Here is a 26293-nt window from a genome sequence, read left to right on the forward strand (position 1 = left end):
GAGCAGAGAGATCCACTGAACGCTACAGCACTCAATCAGTGAAGCGTTTCCCAGGAGTGGAGAGCAATTACATTTGGAGGAAGAATAAAACTCTCAAATAGCCCTATCAGACAGAATGCACTTAGATCAGACGTATTTGAAGGATCACGTGCGTTATCAGAGAGTAGAGATACATGCATACGCCTTTTACAAATATTCTTTTCATATCCAAAATTCATCCTGAAAAGACCATCTGCTCACAGTCACACCATCCAGGTGACAACAAAAGTACTGGTCCACATTTGAATACAGAGGGGTGAATTCAACAAACAGTTGCGAGACTTTTTCAGAACAAAAACTGCCAGGCATTATCTGCGCTGATGTAGTGCTGCTTCTTATGTACTTTCATTTGTATTTAAATTATATTTGAAAATAATACTTAAAATAAGTAATTAGAAAAATTAAGTAATAAATATTAAACAAAAAAATAAGTTTGCAATTGCAAAATTAAATAATTCTTGAATTAGAATGTAAATTATAGTTTAAATAAGCAAAATATAATAAAAATGAAATAAATTAAAATGATGTATATTTAGATAAATATCTAAATAATTTAAATATAATCAATTGTATTTAAATGCAAATAAGCCTTTAAAATAAATATACAATTAAGTGATAAATATTAAACAAAAATATTTATATCTGAATAAAATAATATATCAAATATTTTAAATAAATTGCAAAATATAATAAAATAAAATAATAAAATAAATAAATAAAATTATTAACAAAATTAAGTAATAGCTACAATATATTTGAAATATTTAAACACTGTAAACATTCACAAAAAATAAATATAAAATAAGCATATTTTTGAAAAGTCAGCTCCTTCTTAGGGAATTCCACCCTAGAAATTCATAATAAAAGTGTACCCTACTAAATGTAATTCAATTTTCATATAGAATTTTGACTGCTATAATTATAGTTTGCATGATAAATGATGGAATAAATAGAGCAAACAGCATAACCCATAATAGACCTTTGGCTGACCCCTGCAGAACTCCTACTAATGGTGAGTGTCTCATTCTTTGCAGCTGGCGTCTGCTGTACTGTAACAGTCATTGACTCCATGTGAATTGGCCTCTCAGAACTCACCTCTAGTGATCACAGAGAGAACGAGAGGAGATGTTCAGACAGATGGGACTCTCTTGCACCCTTTGAGCAGGGGATACAAAGAGACAGGAAGGCCCTTCTGGTATTAAGTTCCGCATGCAGATGCCTGATTTAAGTATGATACTACCTAACTGAGATTCATTCAAAAACCCTTTTCAAAAAAAAACCTTTTTTAGGTGAATAACTATTCCTTTAAGGAAACCTGCATGCCGATTGCCTGATCACAGTTTACTTTGTCTGCACCCTCTGACCTTGTAATTATATAACCATCTGTTTTAAATGAGCCTTCTCTGTAACACACGTGAAAATCATCCAGTAACATGACCCACGGCCCCTCAATGACTATACTGCTGAACAGCTAGATAGCACTGCTATTTTCTGCTAAGTATTTGATCTTGGCTAATGGCCTTGATGAAGTTTTAATGGGCCTTTGCTGCGTGCTATTTTGAGACTTGTCGTACATTAAAAGTCCTTTGGCAATTAATACAGGGCTGTGACTTCAACAGGGCAGTGAGGTCAACCGACTCACCTCAAAGCAGAAATCCTGTCCCAGGATGCTGCTGTGCACAGGTTTGATGAGCACTTCCTCCTCCATACTGAGATCTAGAGCTTCTACTGCACTGCTGGGGCTGAGCAACGACTCGTGAGACCGCGATTCCTTCAGCCTCAGCATCAGATGGGATCTACTGAAGTGAAACAGGAAGAGAAGAACATATGCATCAGAGTCAAACAGGCATTTGTAGTTTATTAGAAGTGAGATGCAATGCGAACTGGAACTATCGTATACGTTGGCATGTTGCGGTGAGCACGGCATGAGCTGCTGACTTCTCACTGCCTGACTAGTCAGCGGTTCTGCTGCACTGCATACAAAAGCTGAAGCTTCCAGGCACCGGCATGACATATCTGACGAAGATCAGAGGGGCGGCGTTCTGGGAAATGATGAGGCCATGAGGCATTTTCAGCAAGTTGTAATGAGGCATCAAAAAGCAGCTTTGCCTAATTGGAAGTGAGCTGTGTCTCACATAGGAAGTGGAAAACAAAGTTTGCCCTCCAGGTGAATGACCTTCACTCGGATGAGACTGTTTGAATGAGACCACCAAGGGCATGTTGAGATGACTAGTACTGTCACAAAAATAAAAAGGAAGTGACACGCATAGACACACACAAAGTAAAAGGTGAAAAGGAATTGTTTACAGGAAGTGTGACTTGTCTTCTCCATGTTCCTTTAGGAAAGAAAATGTTGCTAATCTGTTAATTGTTTCTCTTAGACAATGATGAGATTAGGAAAGAGCAAATGGAGCAAATGAAGTCTGCTGTTAGGGTTTCCTGATAAAAATAATCTCAAATATGAGAAAAATAAGAAAAACATCTCTTCTCTGAAGTTTTAGATATCTCAAAAATGTCTCAAACTGTGCTCTAAATTGCCAAGATATGAAAGTGCAATCAAATGTTAATTTCAATACGAACTCCAATATACCCCTTTAAATTCTTTCAAAAGTGATCTGAGCTCTGCTTTCAACGTTAATTTTGTAGCTTACAATATTTCTACAAATGTGACCCTGGACCAGAAAACCAGTCATAAGGGTCAATTTTTCGAAATTGAGATATATACATTATCTGAAAGCTGAATAAGCTTTCCATTGATGTATGGTTTGTTAGGATAGGACAATATTTGGTCAAGATACAACTATTTGAAAATCTGGAATCTGAGGGTGCAAAAAAATCAAAGTATTGAGAAAATCGCCTTTAAAGTTGTCCAAATGAAGTTTCGCCTAGAAATGATGAGGTTATATCTGCATTCTGAGCAGTTTCGAGATATTGAGCTTCAAAGTTTTTGCATTCCATATAAGTGATATGGCATATGGGGAACAAGTCTCTTTCATACATCAGTCCCAAAATGTACACATCTTAAAAAAAAACATCAAATAATGTAAATAAGTTGTCACAGAATAAGAGTATGTGAGCAACTCGATTTTGACAAAAATGGCAGATAAAACCTTATAATTCCAAGGTGACAAAATGTCTCATTAGTGTCTATATTTATTTCTCCTAAGAAATATTAGGACACACATCTAGAGAGACAACACACATCTAGAGCCAAAGTATCTAGAGACAAATATTTAAATGAAACAACTGTATGAAAAAACAAAAATAAAATATTAAAATACTCTATTTATAATGTTTGGTATATAACAAAATACAAAACAGAAAAATAAAATACTAAAAACTAAAATTAGTTTCAATGCCACAAATAAATTTGGGTATCACAACTTTTTTAATGTACAGTATGAAAAATGGATATTCATTCTGAGATTTAAGACTGCACTTAACAGTGCTATTAAATTATTCAAGTGAGCGATAAATGATGGCCGACATAATATAAAATGTAAAAATAAGGATAATGAGCAGGAAAAATTACATATAAATAATTACTGATATGATGCCAAAAAAATTAATAATAATAAAAATGCTGCCTGATAACTGATACGTGAACCTGGACCACAAAACCAGTCTTACGTGTCAATTTTTCGAAATTGAGATTTATACATAATCTGAAAGCTGAATAAATAAGCTTTCCATTGATGTATGATTTGTTAGGATAGGACAATATTTGGTCGAGATACAACTATTTGAAAATCTGGAATCTGAGGGTGCAAAAAAAATCAAAATATTGAGAAAATCGCCTTTAAAGTTGTCCAAATGAAGTTCTTAGCCATGCATATTACTAATCAAAAATGAAGTTTTGATATATTTACGGTAAGAAATGTACAAAATATCTTCATGGAACATGATCTTTACTTAATATCCTAATGATTTTTGGCATAAAAGAAAAATCTATAATTTTGACCCATACAATGTATTTTTGGCTATTGCTACAAATATATCCCAGCGACTTAAGACTGGTTTTGTGGTCCAGGGTCACATATAGTACCAAGTTTGTATTTACTACTGCATAAATCAGGATCAGGACTGTTCTTTCCTGCACTCTTGAGAGGTGCATGGCTTTATCAATTATTGTGACACACTCATTATGTATGTCACTAAAGTTATAGCATCCACAAATCTCATTCTGCCAGTCCTGCAAATTACTATACAGTACAAGCCAGAAAGGAGGAAAATGGGCAACCAAATTGATTTTCGAATGAGTCCTTGGATAGTGAGTTGATATAACAGATGATGGAATTACACAGGCACACTGCTGCTAACAGAAATTAAAGCTGGCAGATCAAATTACGAGTTATGTAATTGTGTAACATAAAAACTCCCTTGGAAAGTCTCAAGAAAGTTACGGGCCCATTTAGCTATCCTGGACCATGAATGGGATGTAAAAGAACACAAAAATACAGATATTTTTTCTGAAATTCCACAAGCTTTCAAAGGATGTACAGGGCATCAGTCAAGGGCTATAAAAACACCTCTCAGTCAAATCTCATGGGAAGATTACCACATTACCCTCCTGATGTCCTGCATACCGCTGTTCATCTGTTCATTTTTTCTGACATGTAATAGATAAAGTCAAGCCAGCGCTTCTCAGGTCCCGTGTGTTTAAACGATTGACGAATGACTCACTGCGGACTGTAGGCTGATATTAAAACTCATGTAACGTCCCTCTAGTGACTCTGTCAGTGGTTTCAGCGAATCCACAAATGACCTGAGGCGAACATATGTTTGCTTCAATCATTGACCAAAATGACAAGGAAACTTGCTTTATGCATTTCGAGAATGACCGATATGTGCAACAGGGACGGAAAAAGACATGCTTCATAACAGAAAATTATTAAAAAGCTTATAATATTTTAATACAAAATTATATAACTAATATTATTTTCATATATCAACATTTCTATATTATATATACAAGTATAAATGTAATTTATATATATATATATAGAGAGAGAGAGAGAGAGAGAGAGAGATAGAGGGAGAGAGAGACATATACTCAAATTAAATAAAAAATCATTAAATGTGCAATTTGTAAACAATTGCTTGGCCTTTTCTCCATTTTAATTTACAGTATCATGAATATAGCAGAGGAAATAATGGATGGACGGATTGCTAAATTTTGCAAACCTCAAACTTGCATCATCTACATAAACAGCACAATTCAATGCATGCACTTGTGTGAACTGCTAAGCACATCTCTGAACAAGAAGGCAGAACATTAAACTGTTCTCCAAATATTCTTTCTGGAACAATAAGCACTGCAAATCATCCATTAGTAGACAAAAACACAGCATTCACACCATTAAATAATGCAAAGGTCAAATAGACATCTGCATGGGCACAAACTTGTTCTATTTGTGCACGCATGGGCTCCTCTGATCAGAGAAGGCTGGTGATGATTCATGGGAAATGTGAGCCTGTGAGCTGAGATTTGAGTTTGGAAAAAGAAACTTATTCGCTGTATTAAAAAAATCCGTTTTCTTATCCATTTAAAAGGCAAAAGAGAAGTATATAATGACAAACAATCTCTTTGCATCTTGGGTTTTTGTATTTGTTTGAAGAAAACAATGACCTTCATATACAGTACACACAAATTTAAACCTGGGAAAAAAAAAACATTATGATGTAAAACAAATATATAATGCTAAACAGAACCTCAGCTTTGGACACTGTTGATTGTGGAACTGTTTTTAGTAATGCTGTATGTAGTCCTTTTTTAAATTAAAACGCTTTGTCAATCTTTCTATCTACATCATGATCAAAAGCTACAATAAGGTATTCAGACATCAAAGCTCCATTCTGGGTGGCTACTACTATAAAAAAAAAAAGCATTTTGGCACGGCATGTACTGAAACAACAAACACCATTGCGGGTTACTAAAAAACAGTCAAACATCCAGCTAATCTGTTAATCCCGGCAAACCCAGTGTTAATAACAAGACTTTTCGCTAGAACCGCAGCCATCAAGATGAGAAAAACAGGAAGAAGCAACAATTCCCAAACTTACTTTTTACTATTCTGATTCAGCATGGTCCCAGTACAAAACAAGTCCAGATGCTGCAAGAGAAGTGAGCCAGTGCCGTGATTATCCTTGATTTTCCTGAAAGATATCAGATGTTCACTGTACAGTGCTCTGCCTAAAACATTTAGAGCGAGGGAGTGCCTTAGTATCCAAGCACCCTAGGGAACAATCTGTTGCATCTTGAACACACCCAAATCAAGGATTTCTATTAAAAAAATGCTGCTCTTGCTTACCGAACAGGGATTTAAGGATTGTCGCTGCAGTTCTTGTAGGGTTTACATGGAATGTTATGCTTTAAAAAGATGATTAAAAAAATAATAATACAGAAAGAATTATTTTTTAATGAGTCACATAATTAAAGGTTATAAAATGTATTGTTGCACTACAAAGCCTTAAAAATAACGATGACACTAAATAGGCAATTATTAAAAAAGCACTTCTACATTACGGAAAGCAACTCGGTTTCTTTTTAAGTACATCTTCATGAGCCAATAATAAGCGAGGAAGGATAGACAGCAGCAGATTGTGGACTCCGCAGACCTCGCATGCTGTAATTAAATTCATGTTGTGGAGTGCAGCCTGCCGTCTGGTCTAAGTTTGTGTCCTATATCTGTGATTGACTGTGTACGGTGTACTCCGCCTCCAACGGTTCCCACACTCCCCGACAGGAAGCAGTCCTCCCTCGAGATCTCTGCTCCAAAATAGGAAATGACTGCCAAGGAAACCAGCAATACAAGCAAGATTTTTAAAGAGAATGACAATGGCTCAGTGAACCTGGCATACCATGTTGTTTAATGGAAATTCAAACTTGGCCTGGAGTGCAACTGGGAAATACATACAGTACAACTACAGTCATGTTTTACAAGGGTGTAAACTGTTCTGCATTTTTGAAAGAAATGAAATGACAGCAAAGAGACAGACATTGGCTACAAAAAAAGTTATATTTTAAATAAATGCTGTTCATTTGAACTTTCTATTCATCAAATAATTAATAATAATAAGAAGAAATGTTTCATGAGCAGCAAATCAGCATATAAGAATGATTTCTGAAGGATCATGTGACACTGAAGACTGAAGTAATGATTCAGCTTGTTCATAAAAATAAATTATAATTTAAAATATATCAAAACAGAAAAAAGTTATTTTAAATTATAATAATATTTTCTAATATTACTGTTTTACTGTATTTTTGATCAAATTATTGCAGCCTTGCTGAGTACTTCCTAAACACTTTTTAAACAGTAATGTGTGTGTGTACACTATATATAAGCTGTATATATATTGTATATAGGCTTAGATTATAAACAATCTACATTTAAGAGAATCTCAAAGGCCAAGATTTCAAAAGCTAAAAATGTATTTTATTTATTTGCTTTTAAGTACTAAAGCCATTTTTACTTACACTTAAATATGTTTTTAGTTACATTCTTGGCGTAAAAAACAAGACAAGTGTCAATTCTATCCATTATCCTTTAAGGGCAATATGAATATACAAGATACGCATGAGCTAGATCAGTCAGCTCATGTAACACGTCCCACTAAACCTCTCGTTTTATAATCAGAAAAACATTTGGGAGCTCAGTGAACAATGTAATTATTCAGCATCCCATAATACTCTGGTAGACAGCTTATTACTGCATTTCAACAGCTGTGTTTGAGTTCACAGGTGAGTAGTTACATAATCTCAGCACTATCGATGGGGTCACTCCTAAAACCCACAAGCCTCTTTTCAAAGAAGCTTATTCGGGAGATTCTTGGGCCATGGAATACACATTTTTTTCGAGAAGGTAGGAGAAAAAACATGAATGTTTATGCATGTGTATTTTATGAAAATATAGATTTTCCTTCCATGAAAAATGGAACTCACGTTCCAATGCACATTCTTATATCGGTACCGGTAACGGCATTAAATAAGACAACAAACTGTTGATGTTTACCGTGCATTGACGAGGTTATAACGTGGCATAACATGGTAGGAAATTGACTATTTCTAAGGACTGGCAGCCAAATAACAGAATTATTTAGGTCAACATAAAGAACTGTAAAAGCCCATAAAATGCATCTGTCACATGCCAATGCTCGACATATCAACTTCTACCCAATTTGACCAGCCCCCAACCAGCAAGGCTTTTGAACTGCCAGAAATTACTGAAGCTCTAAAATGAGTAGAGAGACAATTAAAATGGAACAAGATTTCAAAAACATTCGCCAAGGTTAGTGCAGAAATAATCATGAATTTTGAGGGCCCATAAAAAATCTAGATCTATCTATCCATCTATACACACACACACACACACACACACACACACATCTCAAGCAGCTGACTCTTTAACCAAATGAGTGAAACTAGTAAAATAGCTATAAAATAAGCACCCCAAAGCCTAGGACAATGGTTAGTTATACAGTTTGATGGTCATTATACAAAAACATTCGACTGCAGAATGCCTCAACTGACAGAATCAAATATTCCAAGTTGTGATACATACTATGCATACCATAAATATTGTTTGGATGTGTTTGAACTGTCCACAAATCTTTTAATTTGTGAATCTTTTTTATTCCTTGAGAAATCTTTTAAACTAATTTGTGAACATAGTCAAACAGTTTCTTCAAATTAAAATGTTATGCCAATTTCCTTTCAACCATTGAAATTGATTTCCTCCAATTAACAACAAAAAAAATACTTGACTATTTATTATTTACTGTTTATGTCTTGTACAATTAAGATTTATGCGTTATGTGTCCAGCAGCATGTGGAATGATAACAACACGTTTATAGTGTAAATTAATTAATTTTGTTTGCCAATACATGTTTATATTAATCAAGGCAGTAACATAAAGCAAAATATTCATTATTTAGAATATACTGTCTTTATCATGCTGCTTCTCAAGCTAATATTTAGCTCTTTCTTGTGCTAAAGAACACACTAATGCACTAAATTAAATATACACACAAAAATATACAAGTTTTAATATACAAGAACCTTCGATTCATGAACATGGAACCGTTAGATTCCACAAAAGGTTCTTAATAGCAGAAAAGGGATCTTTAGATTTTTCAAATGTTTTTCACACTAAGAAAATATGGGTCTTTTAAGAACAGTTCACTAAAAGGTTCTTTGGGAAACCAAACCTGGTTCTTCTGGTTCTTTGGAACATTTATTTTTAAGAGTGACTTATAAACCGCAAAAATTCTCATTTTCTCATTGCATCTCTACAAACACAGATTATCAGATCCGCCCATTCACACAGAGATTGTTGGGATGTCAAACAGCACATGTCACCACCCAGTAACAGGGTGGAATAATGGATCTTGTAATATAAATTCACAACCTGACAGAGCCATTAAATGAAAAAATGTTAACAAAAGCACTCATAAAGACCTCTACCCTCCACCTGACCGCAGGGCACGGCGTGTATTCCTCACCCAGCGTGTGTTTATGTACATCTGCTCCCACACAAAGGACAGAACAGGGAAGCTGCGCAGAGTTAAAAGCCCTAATCCGTTCATAGGGACTGAACACCTCAGCTACCAGCCACAATCCCTGCTGACCGCAGCAGCATGCTTTTTACCATCGATTAATGCCTCGATAATGCCGACAAAGGCAGGGGGAGCGCTGTGACTCCCTCATCTCTCCCTCGCCTGCTTTCATTCTTTCAGCATGGAAGCTCTGTAATGAGATGCCATTCAAGCACAATGCAGCGCTCCCATAACATATTCCATCTGCTGAGATCTGGATCTACAGCGCGCCTGTCAGAACCACAGGGATTCTTAAACGAAATACTCACCAGGCATGCTGTCAGGATCCCCGGTCCCCTGGTGATGAAGACGAGGATGAGGAAGGCAGCTCACAGCTCCATTTTGCTACCTCTGCTGCGGCTCGGAGCCATTGGGAACAGCCGACACACGCAGCCCCGCTCGCAGCGACTCACACACACACACACAAAATCGCATGGCCCCGCCTCTCTCTCCTCACGCTCTGGCCTCCTTGTTTTAACTGTCACACTCTCATAGAGGAGTTGCTGTAAACCCCCCACTCATATTTAAAGTGGGCCAAGGACTGTGGGCTGCACCGATCCCTCTCTCTCTCGTTGTGTTGGCTGGACTGCTGCTGTGTGCAACGGAAGCAGGCTGAACAGTGTGAGCTGGCCCTGCCCCCTTTCCTCTGTGAGCATGTGTGTGTGTGTGTGTGTGTGTGTGTGTGTGGCCTTTGTCCTGTGGCTTTTGTGATGTACTGGCCTCTTCCCTGCACTGGGAAAATCTACACCCAAAAGTAAAGACAATATCTCCCAGCATGCATGTTTGCTGGAGGTAAATGGCTGTTTGGAAGCGTGGGTGGGTGTATGTACACTCAGTAAACCTTGACCTGAGTAGTGTATGCTTAAAAGCAATTACAACATGCTTGGCTATTACACTATTGCTCATACTTGGGGTTAGGGCACAGGTTTTTTGGTCCGCAAGCCATTTGTTAGATTTCAAAACTGTGTTGACCCCACACCCACATCTAACCACATAACAGATTGGATATCATAGACAAATTATGCACATTTTATTATTTATTACATTATTATATAATATTATTATATTTATATATTTCACAATTGAGTCAGTTTCATTATTACCAACTCTCAGTTTTTTTTAAGATGTTGCACCATGTTAAAAATGCCTTTGAAGGCAATACACCCCAAATGAATAAGGCAAAATAATAATAATAATAATAATTACAATGTTACATTAAGAATTGCAAACATTTTTTTGTATTACAGGTTTTCTGAAATGCTGTAGTGTATTTAAATATGCATAAGGAATTATCTAATTAAATTTGCACTCATTTGCATATGTTTCCAGAACAGAAATCTGAACAATATATTATTGATATGAGTCTTTGATATGCGTTTTTAAAGGGGGGATTTTGGTTATGTCTTTTTTTAACAGCCTTTAAAGACATGTATTGATGGAAACTACAGACAAATAGACGAAGTGAAGCAAACACTCAAAAGTATATTTTAGACATTTCTTTCCACTAGTCTGAAACAACACTTTAAGCAAAGCCAATTAGGCCATAATCTCAAAACTGACCAAAGCATTAAAAAAACAATGCCTGTAGTGGCATGGGGAAAAATAGTTCTGTCATGACAGCTCTCAGAGAGTTTAGCATGGTAATAATCATGGCAATGTTAATGTGTTTGGTCTTGGCGGAATAGACCTGCTACGCTGCTGCTGCTGTGGCAGAGCAAGTACCAAGACTTGCTACTGCCAATAGATCCACAGACATGCTGCTGTGAACATGTAATACTGCTGTTGCACTGATAACATATGTGAAATTACCCCTATATATAACATACATAAATCACCCTGTAGCAGATCTATATAGGTGGAGCTGGGGAAGGTGGAGGGTTTCTGAAGTGCACTGCAACTGCTACAGCAAACACTAGCCAAGTATTTTTCATGACAGAAATTTGCATTAACCACCAAGAACACCCTAGCAAACACATAGAAAAACTCACATCAGCAACAACGTAGAAATGCCCTGTCAACCACCCATAACTCCCTAGCATCATGGTGGTAAGAGCGAGTGCAAGCATGGCCAATTTCTTCCAAAAATATAACAAACTTCTTTTTAAATGTTTTGTTAAAAACATGCCATAACTTGAAAATATTCAATTAATTTGTTGTGAACGTGGTTTAAATAACCATAAAACAATCAATTATGAGATCATTTCATCAGGCTCAGTGCTCAACCCACACAAATTTTGTGATTAATACTCTCTATTAAGAAAATGTAGTTTAAGCCATAATATACTGAACAACAAGAAGAGGAAGAGACCGCGGCCTACAGTACGTCACTTAAAACTATTAGTGTGATAAGCTTACAATGGTTGATTGAATTTAGGCATTACTGATCCAGATAAAAAAAAGAAAAAGATTAATCAGCAATATACATATGATAAAGTCCGAAAATACATACATCAGTAAAGTCTGAAAATTGACATAGTGAAAATTGTATGCATGTGTACATGAATATATACAGTATACCTGTATACACACACACACACACACTGTAACGGGGCTGACGAGACGTGAGACGTGTGGATCCATCTGCAAGCTTTTATTTAAGAGACGTGGTCATAACAGGCAGGGTCGAACAATGGCAAACAGGACCACCTCGGAAGACATCGCAGTGGCCGCCGCCGTCTCAAAAGTTTCAGTGGTGTACGCAGCCCAATTACACCATAAAGCGATCCCCATTGTGGGAAGCGCTACAGACAGGGGAAATAGTTCAGAAACTGGAGGGCTTGAGAGCGCTGGTTTAGGGATGCCAGCTGCACGTGCCGACACCAGCGGTGGGTCCTCCACGCTGGATGCCAGTCTGGGATACTGAAGTACAGTCCTTGCGGATCTGGGTGCAACAGGCAGGACGTGACAGGACTCTGGATGTGCAATGCAACGCGTAAAAAATCTGATTTTGGAGTTTGACAATGAACACATTTGCAACCATGCTTGGGACGGCCCACATAAACGAGCAAAAATAATAATTTCTAAACATTAAACATTGACTGTCAGTCTTTATTCACCTGTTTCTCGTTGTTTCTCATTAAAATTAATTAAAGTAAATAGTGTAAATTACATCGCTAATGTCATAGAATAGCACATTGTAACGCAGTATTACAACGTGCCCCATCCGCGCAACTGGAATTTAAAACTGGTAAGTGTCTTCTGCTAGTTATCAAAGCATTAAAAAACGATCTGAACTGATAAATAACAGATAGCAGATTTGTCTCATTTTAAATTAATAATAAAAACTGAGATGAAGAATTTACTTAAGCCAGAATTTAAATTTTACTATTGTAAAATAAATGTTCAGTGATATCTTCAAAAGATTGTTGAATTTTGGCGCACTTTTTTTGTCTATATAATGTTGATATGGTAACTAATAAATACTGTCAATTTTGTTATGCTAGCATTTGTGGAAATATTCAAACCATGTGTGTTACAACTAACCCCGCGTTACTTTGTGCCCCGCGCTCCCCTACATTTAAACTGTTTACAATATCACATCTCACTCTTTGTGTTGTAAATATGTGCTTTGCATAACACGGCATCTGGCTTTTAAAATATTTCTCATGGAGATACAAAAAAAACAGGCCTATTTAATCATCTATTGGCTCCAGTGTTGAATAGACTGTAACATCTGAACGTCTATTCAGATGTAAAGGTTTGCATCCATTAAACATGTTAATGAATGCAAGTCAATGAATGCATTGTATTATTGCGACTTCAAGGTCTGCTCTTTAGCTGAGTTTAGGCACCAAAAAAAAAATATTTTGAGTGGTTCATCAATGTTCTCACATTAAAAAGCTTTCTGGCTTTTCTGGGTGAAGAAACCAAAGTGGCTTCCATGTCCTTCAGGGCTGAAACAATGAGGTCATGTCTTTGTTACAGGCTGGAGACAGAAGCGTGATGTGACAGAGTCCTCGAGAGTGGGCGTTGGGTGCTGGCTATAGACACATTCAGGAATACAATTCATCGGGCGACACAATATCCCGAAGACATGCAGTATAACAGAAGAACTGCAGCACGGGAGAGAGGAATTTCCTCTCACAAGTTCGGCTCTCCACCAAACTCAACCTTTAACATAACGTATCGAAAGTGTGCGAGTCACTCGGCAGACAAATTAATGACATATGCTCTCGCCATTCTCCACCACGCACAGCTTTCCCCTACAGCAAGCCTGTGATTCATTTTCCAGTGTCATTCTCTCCGCTTTACACCCGTGTAGGTGTGTGTGTGAGCAAGCTAAGAGCAATTACTTGTCATCTTGCAGCTTCACCTAATGGTCCCGCACCTGTCTTATGGAGTCGTGGAAGTCTTTTAATATTAATTCATGTTCCTCAGAAAGGATTCCTCATATATAAGCTCCCTGGGGCATTTAAGCAGAATGAAGATTGCAATAACAGGGCCTAACTTCCCGACTGGCCCCTTGGATTGTCAACAGACCGAAAATAATCATGAATGCAATGATGCAGATGTGGCTAGCTGACTTTTATATCTGTCATGTAGTTGCTCTGCTAGCTATCATTATAAATGGGAAAGGAACTCACAGCAGATCTGCTGAATGTCTGAATGCATGTTATGTGAATAGAAATGGGTAATGACAGTTAAAAACTCACACAGGACAATTTAAAGGAAAAGTTACAATTCTGTCATCATTTACTCACTCTCATTCCATTCCAAACCCATGATTTTCTTCCCTCCATGGAGCACAAAAGGAGAAATATGAAAAAACATGACAAAAATGCCATTAAAGTGGTCTGTACAAGCCATGTACTATATTCCAAACCGGACATGTTATGTATAAAGGTGTCATCTTTGAACGAATGCAGACAGTTTTTAGTGAATAGTGACTAAATTTTAGGTTTGTCTGTCCAAAAAAAAAAAAAAATAACAAAATAAATAAAATAAAATAAAATAAAATGCTGAATGGCTTCAGAAGACTTGGACAATAGTGCAAGAGATTGGACTACATTTATGTTGCTTTTATGTTATTTTGGAGCCCTTTCAAAATATAGGGTTTTAATTGTGATTGTCTGGAAAAAACTGTGATTGCAATTTCAAATTGAAAGCTCCAGGTTTGCTGTGCCTGTTTGTAGGAATGCACAATTAGGCCATTTTACTGATTTTAATATACTATAAAGTAGTAGCATTTCTTATTTTGTTTAATATTTGTATTTATTATTATTATCATTATTATATCATAAATAAAATATTACATAAAATAAGAAATATTAATATTGTAACATTTCACTCTAAAATATTATAATATATTATAATCTATAATATATTAAATCTACAATCTATTATTATTAAAATATATATTACATATTATATTATATTATATTATACTATATTAGAAAAGTAATATAATTTTATTTTACAGGACAACTGCAAAATTACAATACTAATATTTATGGTTGCAATAATGTCTGCATTTTCAAATGTTAAACCATCAAGCTTTTTATTTCTTTTTATAACCTTTTTAAAGCTTCTATTTTGTTGACAACAGCTGGTTTAAAAGGGCTTCTCATAAAAGTTTGGAAAGATGGTTGCCGTATGTTGCATTCCCAAATGCACATTCTAAGAGACCCAAACGCAGAGATTAATTTATATGTAGCTGTATTTACCTCAAAATGTGCCACTCAGAGACACAGAAAACACTGGATCATGAAACGCTTGTATGTAAAAAAAACAACAAAAAAACAGTGCCATAAAACATGCGGTGCATATATTTATTTAATTAAATCGTAGCCCTTTGCCATATCGTGATTTCGGTTTTATTTTAATTAGTAAGCCAATACTATATTTTGTGTTCCATAGAAGAAACAATAAAAGATCTAATGAGTTTGTAACTGTTTTTCTAAACTCTTTCTTTAATAAATCTCAGGCTGTAGCAGAACCCAGGAAGTCCCTTCACTCTGTGAGCTCAGTCTGCGACCTCTAACATTCCCCTCAGCGGTGTTAACATTCTCCTCCTGTCTCTTCCGGCTCCATTAGATACAACTACAGACCACTGAACACACGCAGAACCATAAAACCGCCCCCCTATTTCCCTTTTCACAATTTGTTTCCTTACAGGCTGGAATTATGACGCATCATATTGACCTAGTTTTCCAGTAAATATGCTAACAACCTGCTAGGACAACATAACTGCAAAACGTGTTAATTACAGAGGTGCTGGATGACATTGTTATGGGTTTAATTCAGTCACAGTCACCTCAAAGCCTGCTTTTGCAAAGGGTCATGCAGTATCCGTCAATTCGAAATGCTGCACTTGCTGTGACAACCCAAACGTGACCTCAAAACGTACAAACACTCATCTGTGAAACTCACAGAATTCATCTGTGAAAATTAGTCCACCATTGCAATCTCTGAGGCCTTGTCGTTGATAAAAAAAAATGGAATGATGCCTGGAATCCAAAATATTTCTGTGAACAAGAATACCTGGCACTTCAATTGGTCTTCCCACATGCTCACAAATACCTGTGTTCTTTCCATCGAGAGCAAGGACAAGAGAAAATAAGAATACTTCTCTTTTTAAAATTTTTGTTGTGATGGACCAGGAATGTCTAGATTTTTAAAGTTCTCTAAACCTTTCTTTTCTTTATGATTATAGGAGTCAAAATAGTATATCATAACTCAAGGTTACAATTGCTGGTGCAACAGTTAAAGGTGGGGTAAGCAATTTTTCAAAAACGCTTTAGAAAACTGATTCGGGCCGACTAGCAAAACAAACTTGTAGCCAATCAGCAGTAAGGGGCGTGTCTACTCATGATGTGGAGGAGAGAGCGTTCAGTGCACAGGACGGACATTAGTCAGCCGAGCGACAGAAAGATAGAGATGGCGGATAAAAAACAAAAGAGAAAAACGTCTGCGGAACAAAAGAAGGCTTAAGGCAATAAGGCAAAAAGTAGGACCCGTGTAAATATCGGATCAGCTTTCCAGCGCTGGACAGAACTCAAGGAGCAGAAGGCATGCGATCGGATGCCGAGGTTGCTTTGTTTCTTCTCGATAATTGAGTAACACCGTGTCTGCGCCGCAACAGCTAAAGTCTGTCTAGTACACTGGACGCGACAAAGCGACCGTTGAAAATAATTTGAAATTTGTGTCAATACGTCATGAATAGAACGCAGCAGCAGTTTTCTGTGGGGTAGGGGCGTGTTTGTTTTGGTGATTTCAAATGTCAACATTTCAAACCAGAAATCGCTTACCCCACCTTTAAACTAATTGTTTTTGTTGATTACAGTATTGTCTTTGAATTTTTTAATGTTACTTAATTTATGCATTTACTGTGTATTTTCTGCGGTGGTTAAGCACTGTAACCAATCACAGACATGTCGTACATTTTTGTACATTTTTGCTTTAACCTGCCTTAAAACAGATGTTTTTGTTTCTTCTTTTCCTACAATTCCAGCTGCTATATGAGTAAATTTGCTGCTTACAAAATGCATATTAAGAGAAATAATGATGTTGTGTAAAAAAGTCATTTTACAGGACAAATGCTAGAGATTACATGTGCATTATATATGAGTAGTATTAACATTTTAAAAAGTAATAGTCATTTTGATGTAACTGTTGCAGGCAAGAACCATCTCTCTAATCAGGATCGCAGTGAACTTCTTGGCCTCCTTCGTAGTGTAGCATGTGCACATGATAGAGAAACATATGAGGCAGAAATAAGTAAGCTCAGGGACAGTGTCTTGTATAAGACTAACACAGCCGTTTGAAACTATTTTGAGAAAAGGTGGCTCCTTATTAAAGAGGTAGGGGTTATAGCAGTGTCCTTGAGAATTTTCTATTGTGTCACAGTGGGGATTGTCATGCATTTATGTACACTGACAGTAAAGGGAGGTTAGAAAAGCATTTTTTTTTTTTTAATTTAACTAGTGTAAAATACTTTTTTTCTTGCTTATTTTCATAGGTGGTGCAGAGGATTCTCCCCATATGGATTTAATTTTTTCTGTAACCACAAACAATGGCATTGAAGCAATGCATAACTCTTTGAAGAGCTTTTACCTGAAGATTTTGGGTACTAAAATATCATCTTTAGTTCAAATGATAATTACTGAATTCTGTGTAAACACATTATAATACATAAATTATATAAGTATATTAAATATAAATGTATTATGTATATATTGACACATTTGTATTTATACTAATGTATATGTAAATTTTTAGAAATATATTTATAATTACATATAAAAATTATATACAAATTATAAATATATAAAAGTATAAATATAAATGTGTGTGTGTGTGTGCGTGACAACAAGCAACAGTGTCGGTGTTTGTTTGTTTGTTTTTTCCTTCCCCACTGTTTAATGTTAGACGTGATATCATTCTTGTTTGAAATGCGCGAAAATGAAACCAACTCAACAAGATCTCCGCAGATTTGCTTTTCCACGTTTGCTTTTCGGGTAAACTGTGCATGCTCCTTGACCTTGTGAACAAACCACGCCCGCCTGATGTCGTCAGACCAGAAACACCAAGTATTTAGTCTGTGCCTCCATTACATTAAATGATGGTGATTGCTAAGATGTTTGAGGGATAACACCACAAAATTGTGCATACAGTCTACACCGTAGTGCGCATCTCAATAAAACCTTATAATAAACAAAGTGTCACAAACCAAAGCCTAACTTGCAAGGCTATAAGAAACTGCTTCAAATGTAAAAGAAAGCTGTGACAAAGGAGACAAAAAAACCTGTCAGAGAGTCTCAACGAGAGTGAACCTCACTAAGCCCTGTGAAGAAATGCCAAATTCATGTGCGTCTGCATGTGTGGCCATTTAAAAACACTGAAGTGGTGAAGGTAGAATATAAAAACCACTGCAGTGGCCAAGCAGAACTGCAGCTTACTGCATATTATAGCAAAGGCTTATCTGATAATTTGATTTGTCATTGATCCATGAACTTGAGTGAATCTGCCAGACACAGTTACACACTTAGGACCATTTCACACAGCTCTTGTAAGTAGCACGTAATAGAAACTAAGCACAACTGCAGGTTTGTGTTGCGCTTTGTGCTTCTGTTGCATTAACGGATCTACAGTGGGTATAGAAAAGAATCACCCCCTTTAAAATAATCACATGTTGTTGCTTTGCAGCCTGAAAAGAAGACGGACACAGTTTTGATTTTATCCAGCTGTATTGACTCAGTGCAACTTATAACATCCAAGTGAAAGATATAACACCAACATGTCAGAAAAAAAAGAAAGAATCACTGCTACCCTCTGCCAGAAACTTGTCAATGGGAAGAAGGTTTACCTTTCAACATGACAATGACCCAAAGCACACAGCAAAATTGAGCACACAGGAGTGAGAAGGAGAAAAAGGTGAATGTCCTTGCATGGCCTAGTCAGAGCCCAGACTTAAACCCCACTGAAAATCTGTGGAATGACTTGAAGACTGCAGTCCACCATCAAATTAAACTGAATTTGAGCAGTTCTGCAAAGAAGAGTGGGCAAATATTGCAAAGTTGTGCAGAGATGTGCAAAGTTAGTAGAGACAGAGACATATCCCAACAGACTAAAGGCTGTAATTAAAGCAAAAGGTGGTTCAACAAAATACAGACAGAAGGGGCTGATCCTTTTTCTAACTCAGTGATTCTGTTTTTTTTTTTTTTTTTTCCTGATATGTTGGTGTTATATCTTTCACTTGGATGTTATAAGTTGCAGCTGGATAAAACTAAAACTGTGTCCGTCTTCATTTCAGTGATTATTTTAAAGGGGGGGTGATTCTTTTCTATACCCACTGTAAACAGAAAATAAAATTTATATTGAACATTTGCCTCTAATAACGGCCATACATTTTAAAATGTTTCTCAGGTGTGAGCTACTGATAATTATTATAAAACTCGATTGTAACAAAATTGACTTCACATGAAAAAGGCTATCAAATTTACAACCAAATAGTAATTAATTTGCATAGAGATGTTTGTATTCACCTACAGTTTAAAAGAAAAAAAATATAATATTTTGCTTAAATTACTTTAACAGCCTCTTAGCTGAATTTGATTAAATATTTAAAGGGGTCATATGATGCTTTTTTAAAGATCATTATTTTGTGTATTTGGTGTAACAGAATATGTTGACATGCTTTAATGTTCAAAAAACACATTATTTTTCATATGTGGGGGCATGTTAGAACGAGCCGTTTTAGGGGGGGCGTGGCAGAGTCTTAACTTTGATAAAGTATATCTCTTTGGTTTTGAGACTTTAGTCTTCAACTTCAGGGATCTTATCTATGCACAATCAGCTTGTAACACTCCAAAGAGAAAGGAAAACTTGAAATCGCATCATATGACCCCTTTAAAATTAATTAAAGAAATAGGTCTAAACAGGACTTGTAGCTATGCTTCTGCTACGTTATCACATTTACATCCAATTAGTAATTAATTTGCACAGAAATGTGTAAAGTATTCACATATTGTTTAAAAAAAATTGGTGAACACAGAAAAAAGAAATAAAAAAAGGAAAATGTACTAGCAATTATCTGCAATTAAGTGCAAAATTCAAAATACAGGTAAAACACCTGTAAAAAAAAATAAACAGAAAATTCCTTAATACTGTATTAACAGTACATTGTGCCCTACTTTTTACATATTTTCTACAGTGTAGTTTGCTTGTTTTTTTTTTTCATTGCTTCATACCGAAATTAGAATAAATTAATCTATTGGAGAAATATGAATAAACTGCACTTGTAGCTAAACTTCTGCCACATTATGCTGTTTATGTGCTTAGTTTGAATGGTGTAACCTGTTAATATTGGAACCAAAATTAATATGTGCAGCTTACACATGTTGTATAAACCAGCTTTAGCATGCATTACAACTCAATCAAATAATGCCAAATAACTAGATATTTATATTCAACTGCTCATTCACTCTAAATTTCTATCAAAAAAGGGGTTAACTAGAAAAAGTAGAACTTGACTGACACTTTCCGGCTCATAGTGGTTTGTTTTTGGTCTGCTTTTTTATCTGACATACCTCATGTAATATATTCTAGGCAATTATGAAGCAAGAGTGATCTGTATGGTACAGATGTTTAGAAAATTCCAGAAGCTGATGAGCTGTCGGGGCGGGATCTGAGGGACGCTGACAGGCCGTGAGTGATGGCAGTGTAATGACTGGCCTCATCTCAACCACTGTACAATGCACAGAAAGAATAAGGTGACAGAAATGACAGCTGCGTTCAAGCTGTTCCTCTCTCTGCTATCCTCCTGGATTTGAGTGTGAATTAGAAAGACATCTCTTCCTAGAGTAAATCAATTTGCGCAGGTCATGGTCATTGCAAAAAGACCCATTACTAGAGCTAAACAACATTCTCTGCTGTCAAAACGGCAGTGCAGGGTTAAGCCATCCTTTAAAATGTAAATTGCAATCCATCTATTCAGTTTTATCCTCAATTGCACCAGCACTCTTTTGCAAACTCTATTTAGTGCAAGAAATAGCACAAAATCTGAAGGTTATCACATTATTCTGCAATTCCTATTTCAATTCACTACTTTTGTTGGCTCAAACCAAAGGTTTGCTTCCACTGTTTCGGTTTCACAATTTAGACAATGAACAAATTGAAAGATGTTGGTTGAATGCCTCTGAAATACATATATGTTACATAGGCATTGTATATAAAGCTCATTGTTTTAGTCATTTATTGCTTTATGTCTTTAAAATAATTAAAAGAATGCTCTAAGTTCAAACTATAACATCAACTGACAGTATCTCTGCTATGCTGACATTTATCACTAAAAACTATTTTGATCTGTCTCTCAGCTTGTAAAAATTAATGTCTATGCTGACAACGAAAGTTTATGGCGCAAGTTTAAAAGCAGAAATATGAAGCTCATATTTTTCTTAATGCACCCCTATTAATTCTTACGTAGAAAAGTGTGTGATTTGAGCTGTAAACTTTCTAAATTATCTTCTAGTTATGTGTTACAGACAACGGAACTGAAAGATTGCATTGTCTTTACACAGACATTCACTCAGTAGCCAAATTAAAAAGTCCTAATATCTAAAATCTAAAACAAAAAGTCTACAAGTCTCACAAGCTGTATGTGGTTTGATTCAAAAGAGTCATTCATTCATGAATCAGACACTTAACTTACTGAATGCATTTGATTCACTAAAAAGAACAATCTCGTAAGAGTCATTTGCTCGTGTTCATTCATGAAGTCATCTATACTTTTGAAACCGTGTGTAAACACACATATTTTAATGTTTGTCCTTGTCCAATGCCAGTGACGAGTCAAAATGATTTCCTGAGATAATCAACAGCATGTCACAAACGCTGTCAATACAGCTTAGCTTGAATTGACTCCAGAACATTGCTTTAACAATACCTGAGTGTTTCCATCTATACTGTGTTGAATTTAAATTCAGAAGTCATTCAGCTGGAAGTTGTTTTATCAGGAAGGTCATTCTGTCCTTTGGCTCAAGCATTACTTCACATCATAACAATGGAATTCAGTGATTCCTCCGAATAAAGATCTGTGGGATAGAGAGGTCTGTTTACAACAGACACAGCTCTGTTTACAAGAATTTCATTACTATACATCATCCACAGGCCCGATCTATAATGTACCATGTCAAGCATTCGAAATGAGTGGGAAATGAAGACAAGGAGGAAAATGTTGCCAATAAAAAGTGTCATTGAACCGCTGGGTCAAAGAGAGAGCTTTAAGTAACACTGAATTAATGCTTTGTGTCAAGGACTTTGCTGTCAAAAAAAAAATCTCCTTCAATGATAAAATTAGGCTAACAGAGATAAATGTATAATACAATTCTATACAATTTTAAATAATTAAAAAATAAAACACTAAAAACTAAAATAAAAAAATTTAATTTAGGCATTATAAATATACTGTATTTGAAAAAAAAAATATTAATTTGGAGATTTGCTAAAGATTACATTTAACGGTGTTATTACATTTGTAGTATTTTTAAATATTAACTTTAAGCAAACATAAGATGAGGGCAAAACAAAAATCTAACAGTGGCCAATAACCCTACATTGATAATAATCCCAATATATTGTGCATTCCTAGAAAAATGAAAGCATCCAGGTTTGGAATGTTTTACGGGAGTTTAAACAGTACCAGTATTTCTTTTTTTAAGGTGAACTGTTCCTTTAAAGATGAAACCTGCTGATCTCCTATTAAAACAGTGCAATACACTGTTATATGAACAGCAGTGGTGGTTTCAATAGAGTTAGAGATTTCAAAAGTTAAAAAGAGAGTTAAAAAGAGACAGAAAATGGAAGCTCAATTGTGGACGTGAGCATAAAAAAAATCTTGAGAAAGCGATGCAGCTGGTAAGATTACCATTAACAAAACATGCAGAATATGTAACAGGTTTTATGACCACATAAAAGCTACATGAAGCGCTAAGCATCAATTTCCATAGGATTACCATGGTAAATAAGCCACAAAGCTTGCTCAGTTTGCCTTTAAATGCAAACCTTGAGAGTTAAAACCATTGTTTCATGAAAAAAAAAAAAACATATCCATCAATTCAATAACTAGCGAAAGTCCTTGACCAATCATAGAAATGCTCAGAATGTACATGACAGTCATATTCATAGCTGATATTTGAGGTTGCCAGAGGGTCAAAAGTAGAAATATGGTGCTGGTTTTAGTGGGGTAGAGACAGCAGAAACTAATAAAAAAATAGGTGGGGGGATAGACAGCCTGTCAGATAGATGGAGTACCGTGGGGGAAGTCAGGGTGAGACGGAGACAAAACCAGAGGGATAGACGGACTGAAAGAAGCGAGGACGTGCAGCTCTGCCGTGAGTGTCTATTTGTGAGGAATGCAGGTTTGAATTTAATGAGGCTAATCCATTACAGGCAGACGGCCACAGCCCTCACATCACATGTCTTCAAACCAAACCTAACCACCATCCCGTTAATGCCAGGTTTCATTGTGATATCTTATCCCATATAATGTGACAACATGTCTAAAAAGTAACAGTTTCGTTTTTCCTGGTCAACAACAGAAGAAATATACAATAGCAATATATAATATATATATTTTTTGTAGCCAAGACTTTAGGTTTTTGCATATAAAGAACTGACTTGAAAAAAAAACATTTCTCAGAAATATTCACTTTAGTAAAATGTGTGACAACTAGCCCCGATCTCCCCTATTGGAATACATGACTGCTAGTTTAGCTTTCTGATTATTCAATACACTAATAGCTCACATACATCTCTAAGACATCTATTTAAAGTCTGTTTTCATCTGGAATTTGCCATTTTTAGAGTGTTTGCATCTTCAGTCCATTGCCATATATTTCCTGATGGATGTCAGAATAGCTTTCTGTGACACTTCTGATCTTAAATCCTTTTTAAGATGTTTAAAAGATGTTTGTACACAAATATGGTGCTAGAATACAAAATAATGATCTCTAAATGATTCTCTTTCATGTATCGCGGTATATATGTATGCTTACTGGGATATTTTAGATTTCACACATCGATGGCGACCACGGGACGATCTGCGGTGAAATTCATAGGTCACTAAATAAACCAAATAACATAACAGCTTCTGATTACGCCATTCATCTAGAGAAGAAAGACAAAGACCCCCCACACACATACACAAACCCAGAGAGAAATGAAGACAGTAATCTGTGGCATAGGGTGCACACTACACTGGCAAGCCCTGGGCAAGTATGTCTCTTGATATTAGCAGAGTGCAGTAAGGCCATGCATTCTCTCCATCACATGACTCCCAGGCTTGTAATTAAGTGGGACATGGCAAAACAGCCGGCAGCATGAAGGGAGGCTGACCTGGAAACCACGCTGTGTCCAACAGGATGATGCAAGAGACTTAAAAAACACATACAAACAAACAAAAAACAAGAACACGATGCTTCAGTAATTGGTTTCAAGCAGCATGTCTTTAGATTAAAAATGATGGATGCAGCAATAACACTAATAAATGCACAGAAGTGCGAGCCAGAGGTGAAGAAGATGGCCTTTGCTGAATGAAAACACGCTTTGAATAGCCCTATCCATCACCCTGCCGAGACGACGCCACCTCCTTTATTTCTCGTTCAATTACATGAGGATGAAGAGATCTCACTGCCGTTATTGTTCAGATAATGGTTGTTGGGAAAAAGAGGTAAAATCAATAGTTAAAGCCCAATGTCCTTTTCAAAGGCTGCAATGTAAAGGGATCTCGTAAGGCTGAATGTCACGTTAAAGTCTTTTGTTTTGTCTTTTAGTAACTATTTGATTTCTCCACTTGGATTTGCAGGTGACAATGTAAAATAACATCAAATAATAATAATAATATATGATATATAATTACGTAATGTATTAAAATGGTTAGAAATATCACATTTTGATTCATATATTTTCTTTACTGTATATACATCAAATACTGATCTGTCAAACAATGCTGATTTTTCTCATGTTTTTGAAAGAAGGTTTTTAGGCTCACCAAGGCTGCATGTATTTGATCAACAATACAGTAAAAACAAAAATATTGTGAAATATTATTACAATTTAAAATAACTATTTTGTATTTGAATACATTTTAAATGTATTTTCTTCCTGTGATGACAGTCTTTAGTGTCACGTGATCCTTCAGATGTTGATTTTGTGCACAATAAACATTTCCTTATTATTATCAATGTCTATTCTTTTAAGAATAGAACGTTCAAAAGAACAGCATTTATTTGAAACAATTAATAAAATAAAAACATTTAATGCATTTTCATGCTTTTTTTTCTGAATAAAAGTAAAGAAAAAAATCTTACTGATCCCAAACTTTTGATCAGTATTGTAAGTACGGTATGTCATTTTTTTGTTATACAATAATGTCATACATTATTTATGCAATTTCACTTAACTTATACGTCGCATAAATTACATACTTCTCCCTATGTTAAGTAACTTATTATACAAGTTATTATAAAGTACTCCCCAAAATAATTAACTAAATTTTTGCCCTTCCATAAAGCAAATAATCTTCCTTTTCATATAACTTCCAGTTAATATGCTAATTTTATCAATAAAAATCCTTTGCAGTGGCCAGCTGAAAGCTTAAAAGCGCATTCTTCACCAAAAAGGAAACCAGATATCTAAATGGGAGCTTTTATATAGTTAAAAGGTAAAGAGGTAGAATATGCATTATAATAGAGTCCAAAAAGTATGAGACCACTGATGCTGGTCATCTGCGCAGAACGGATCAACACTGCTCAAGACAGTGTCCTCTACAAGCATGAGACTGAATGAGGCTAAAAATCCAGTGTAATAAATGAATCCAAAAACTCTAAGAAACCCCTTAAGCCCCACCCCTCTCCGTTATTGGCCAGACCAAACTCACACTATTGGTTGACATGTTAAATAAATTAATGACAGCTTTGATGTTTATAGTCAACCTATAGAATGCACACTCATATCACATTAAACTGGAAAAAGTATTCCATCAAGGAAAAATTATGCAAATTTAATGAGAAAAAAATACAGAAGGTGACAATTATTATTTTTTTTTTTAAAGAAAGTGCTACAAAAACAAAATCAGTCAACAGAAATTGTTTTTGCAATTTGCAAACCAATTTTACTTTTTTAACTGAGAATCAAAAAAAAAAAAAAAAAAAAAAAAAA

At 35.7% G+C, this 26293-nt stretch overlaps 1 protein-coding gene across 1 annotated transcript in view; it reads right to left on the minus strand.

The window, feature by feature from the left end:
• The window catches only part of LOC107674335 (disabled homolog 2-interacting protein-like), a 91818-nt gene that overhangs the window by 20740 nt on the left and 44785 nt on the right, over positions 1-26293 (minus strand). Inside the window, 1 exon segment of the mRNA XM_016468282.1 lies at positions 1682-1835. Coding sequence (XP_016323768.1) covers positions 1682-1835 — 154 coding nt within the window.

The sequence above is a fragment of the Sinocyclocheilus anshuiensis genome, unplaced genomic scaffold (genome assembly GCF_001515605.1).
Source record: "Sinocyclocheilus anshuiensis isolate Anshui unplaced genomic scaffold, SAMN03320099.WGS_v1.1 scaffold188, whole genome shotgun sequence".
Classification (NCBI taxonomy): Eukaryota; Metazoa; Chordata; class Actinopteri; order Cypriniformes; family Cyprinidae; genus Sinocyclocheilus; species Sinocyclocheilus anshuiensis.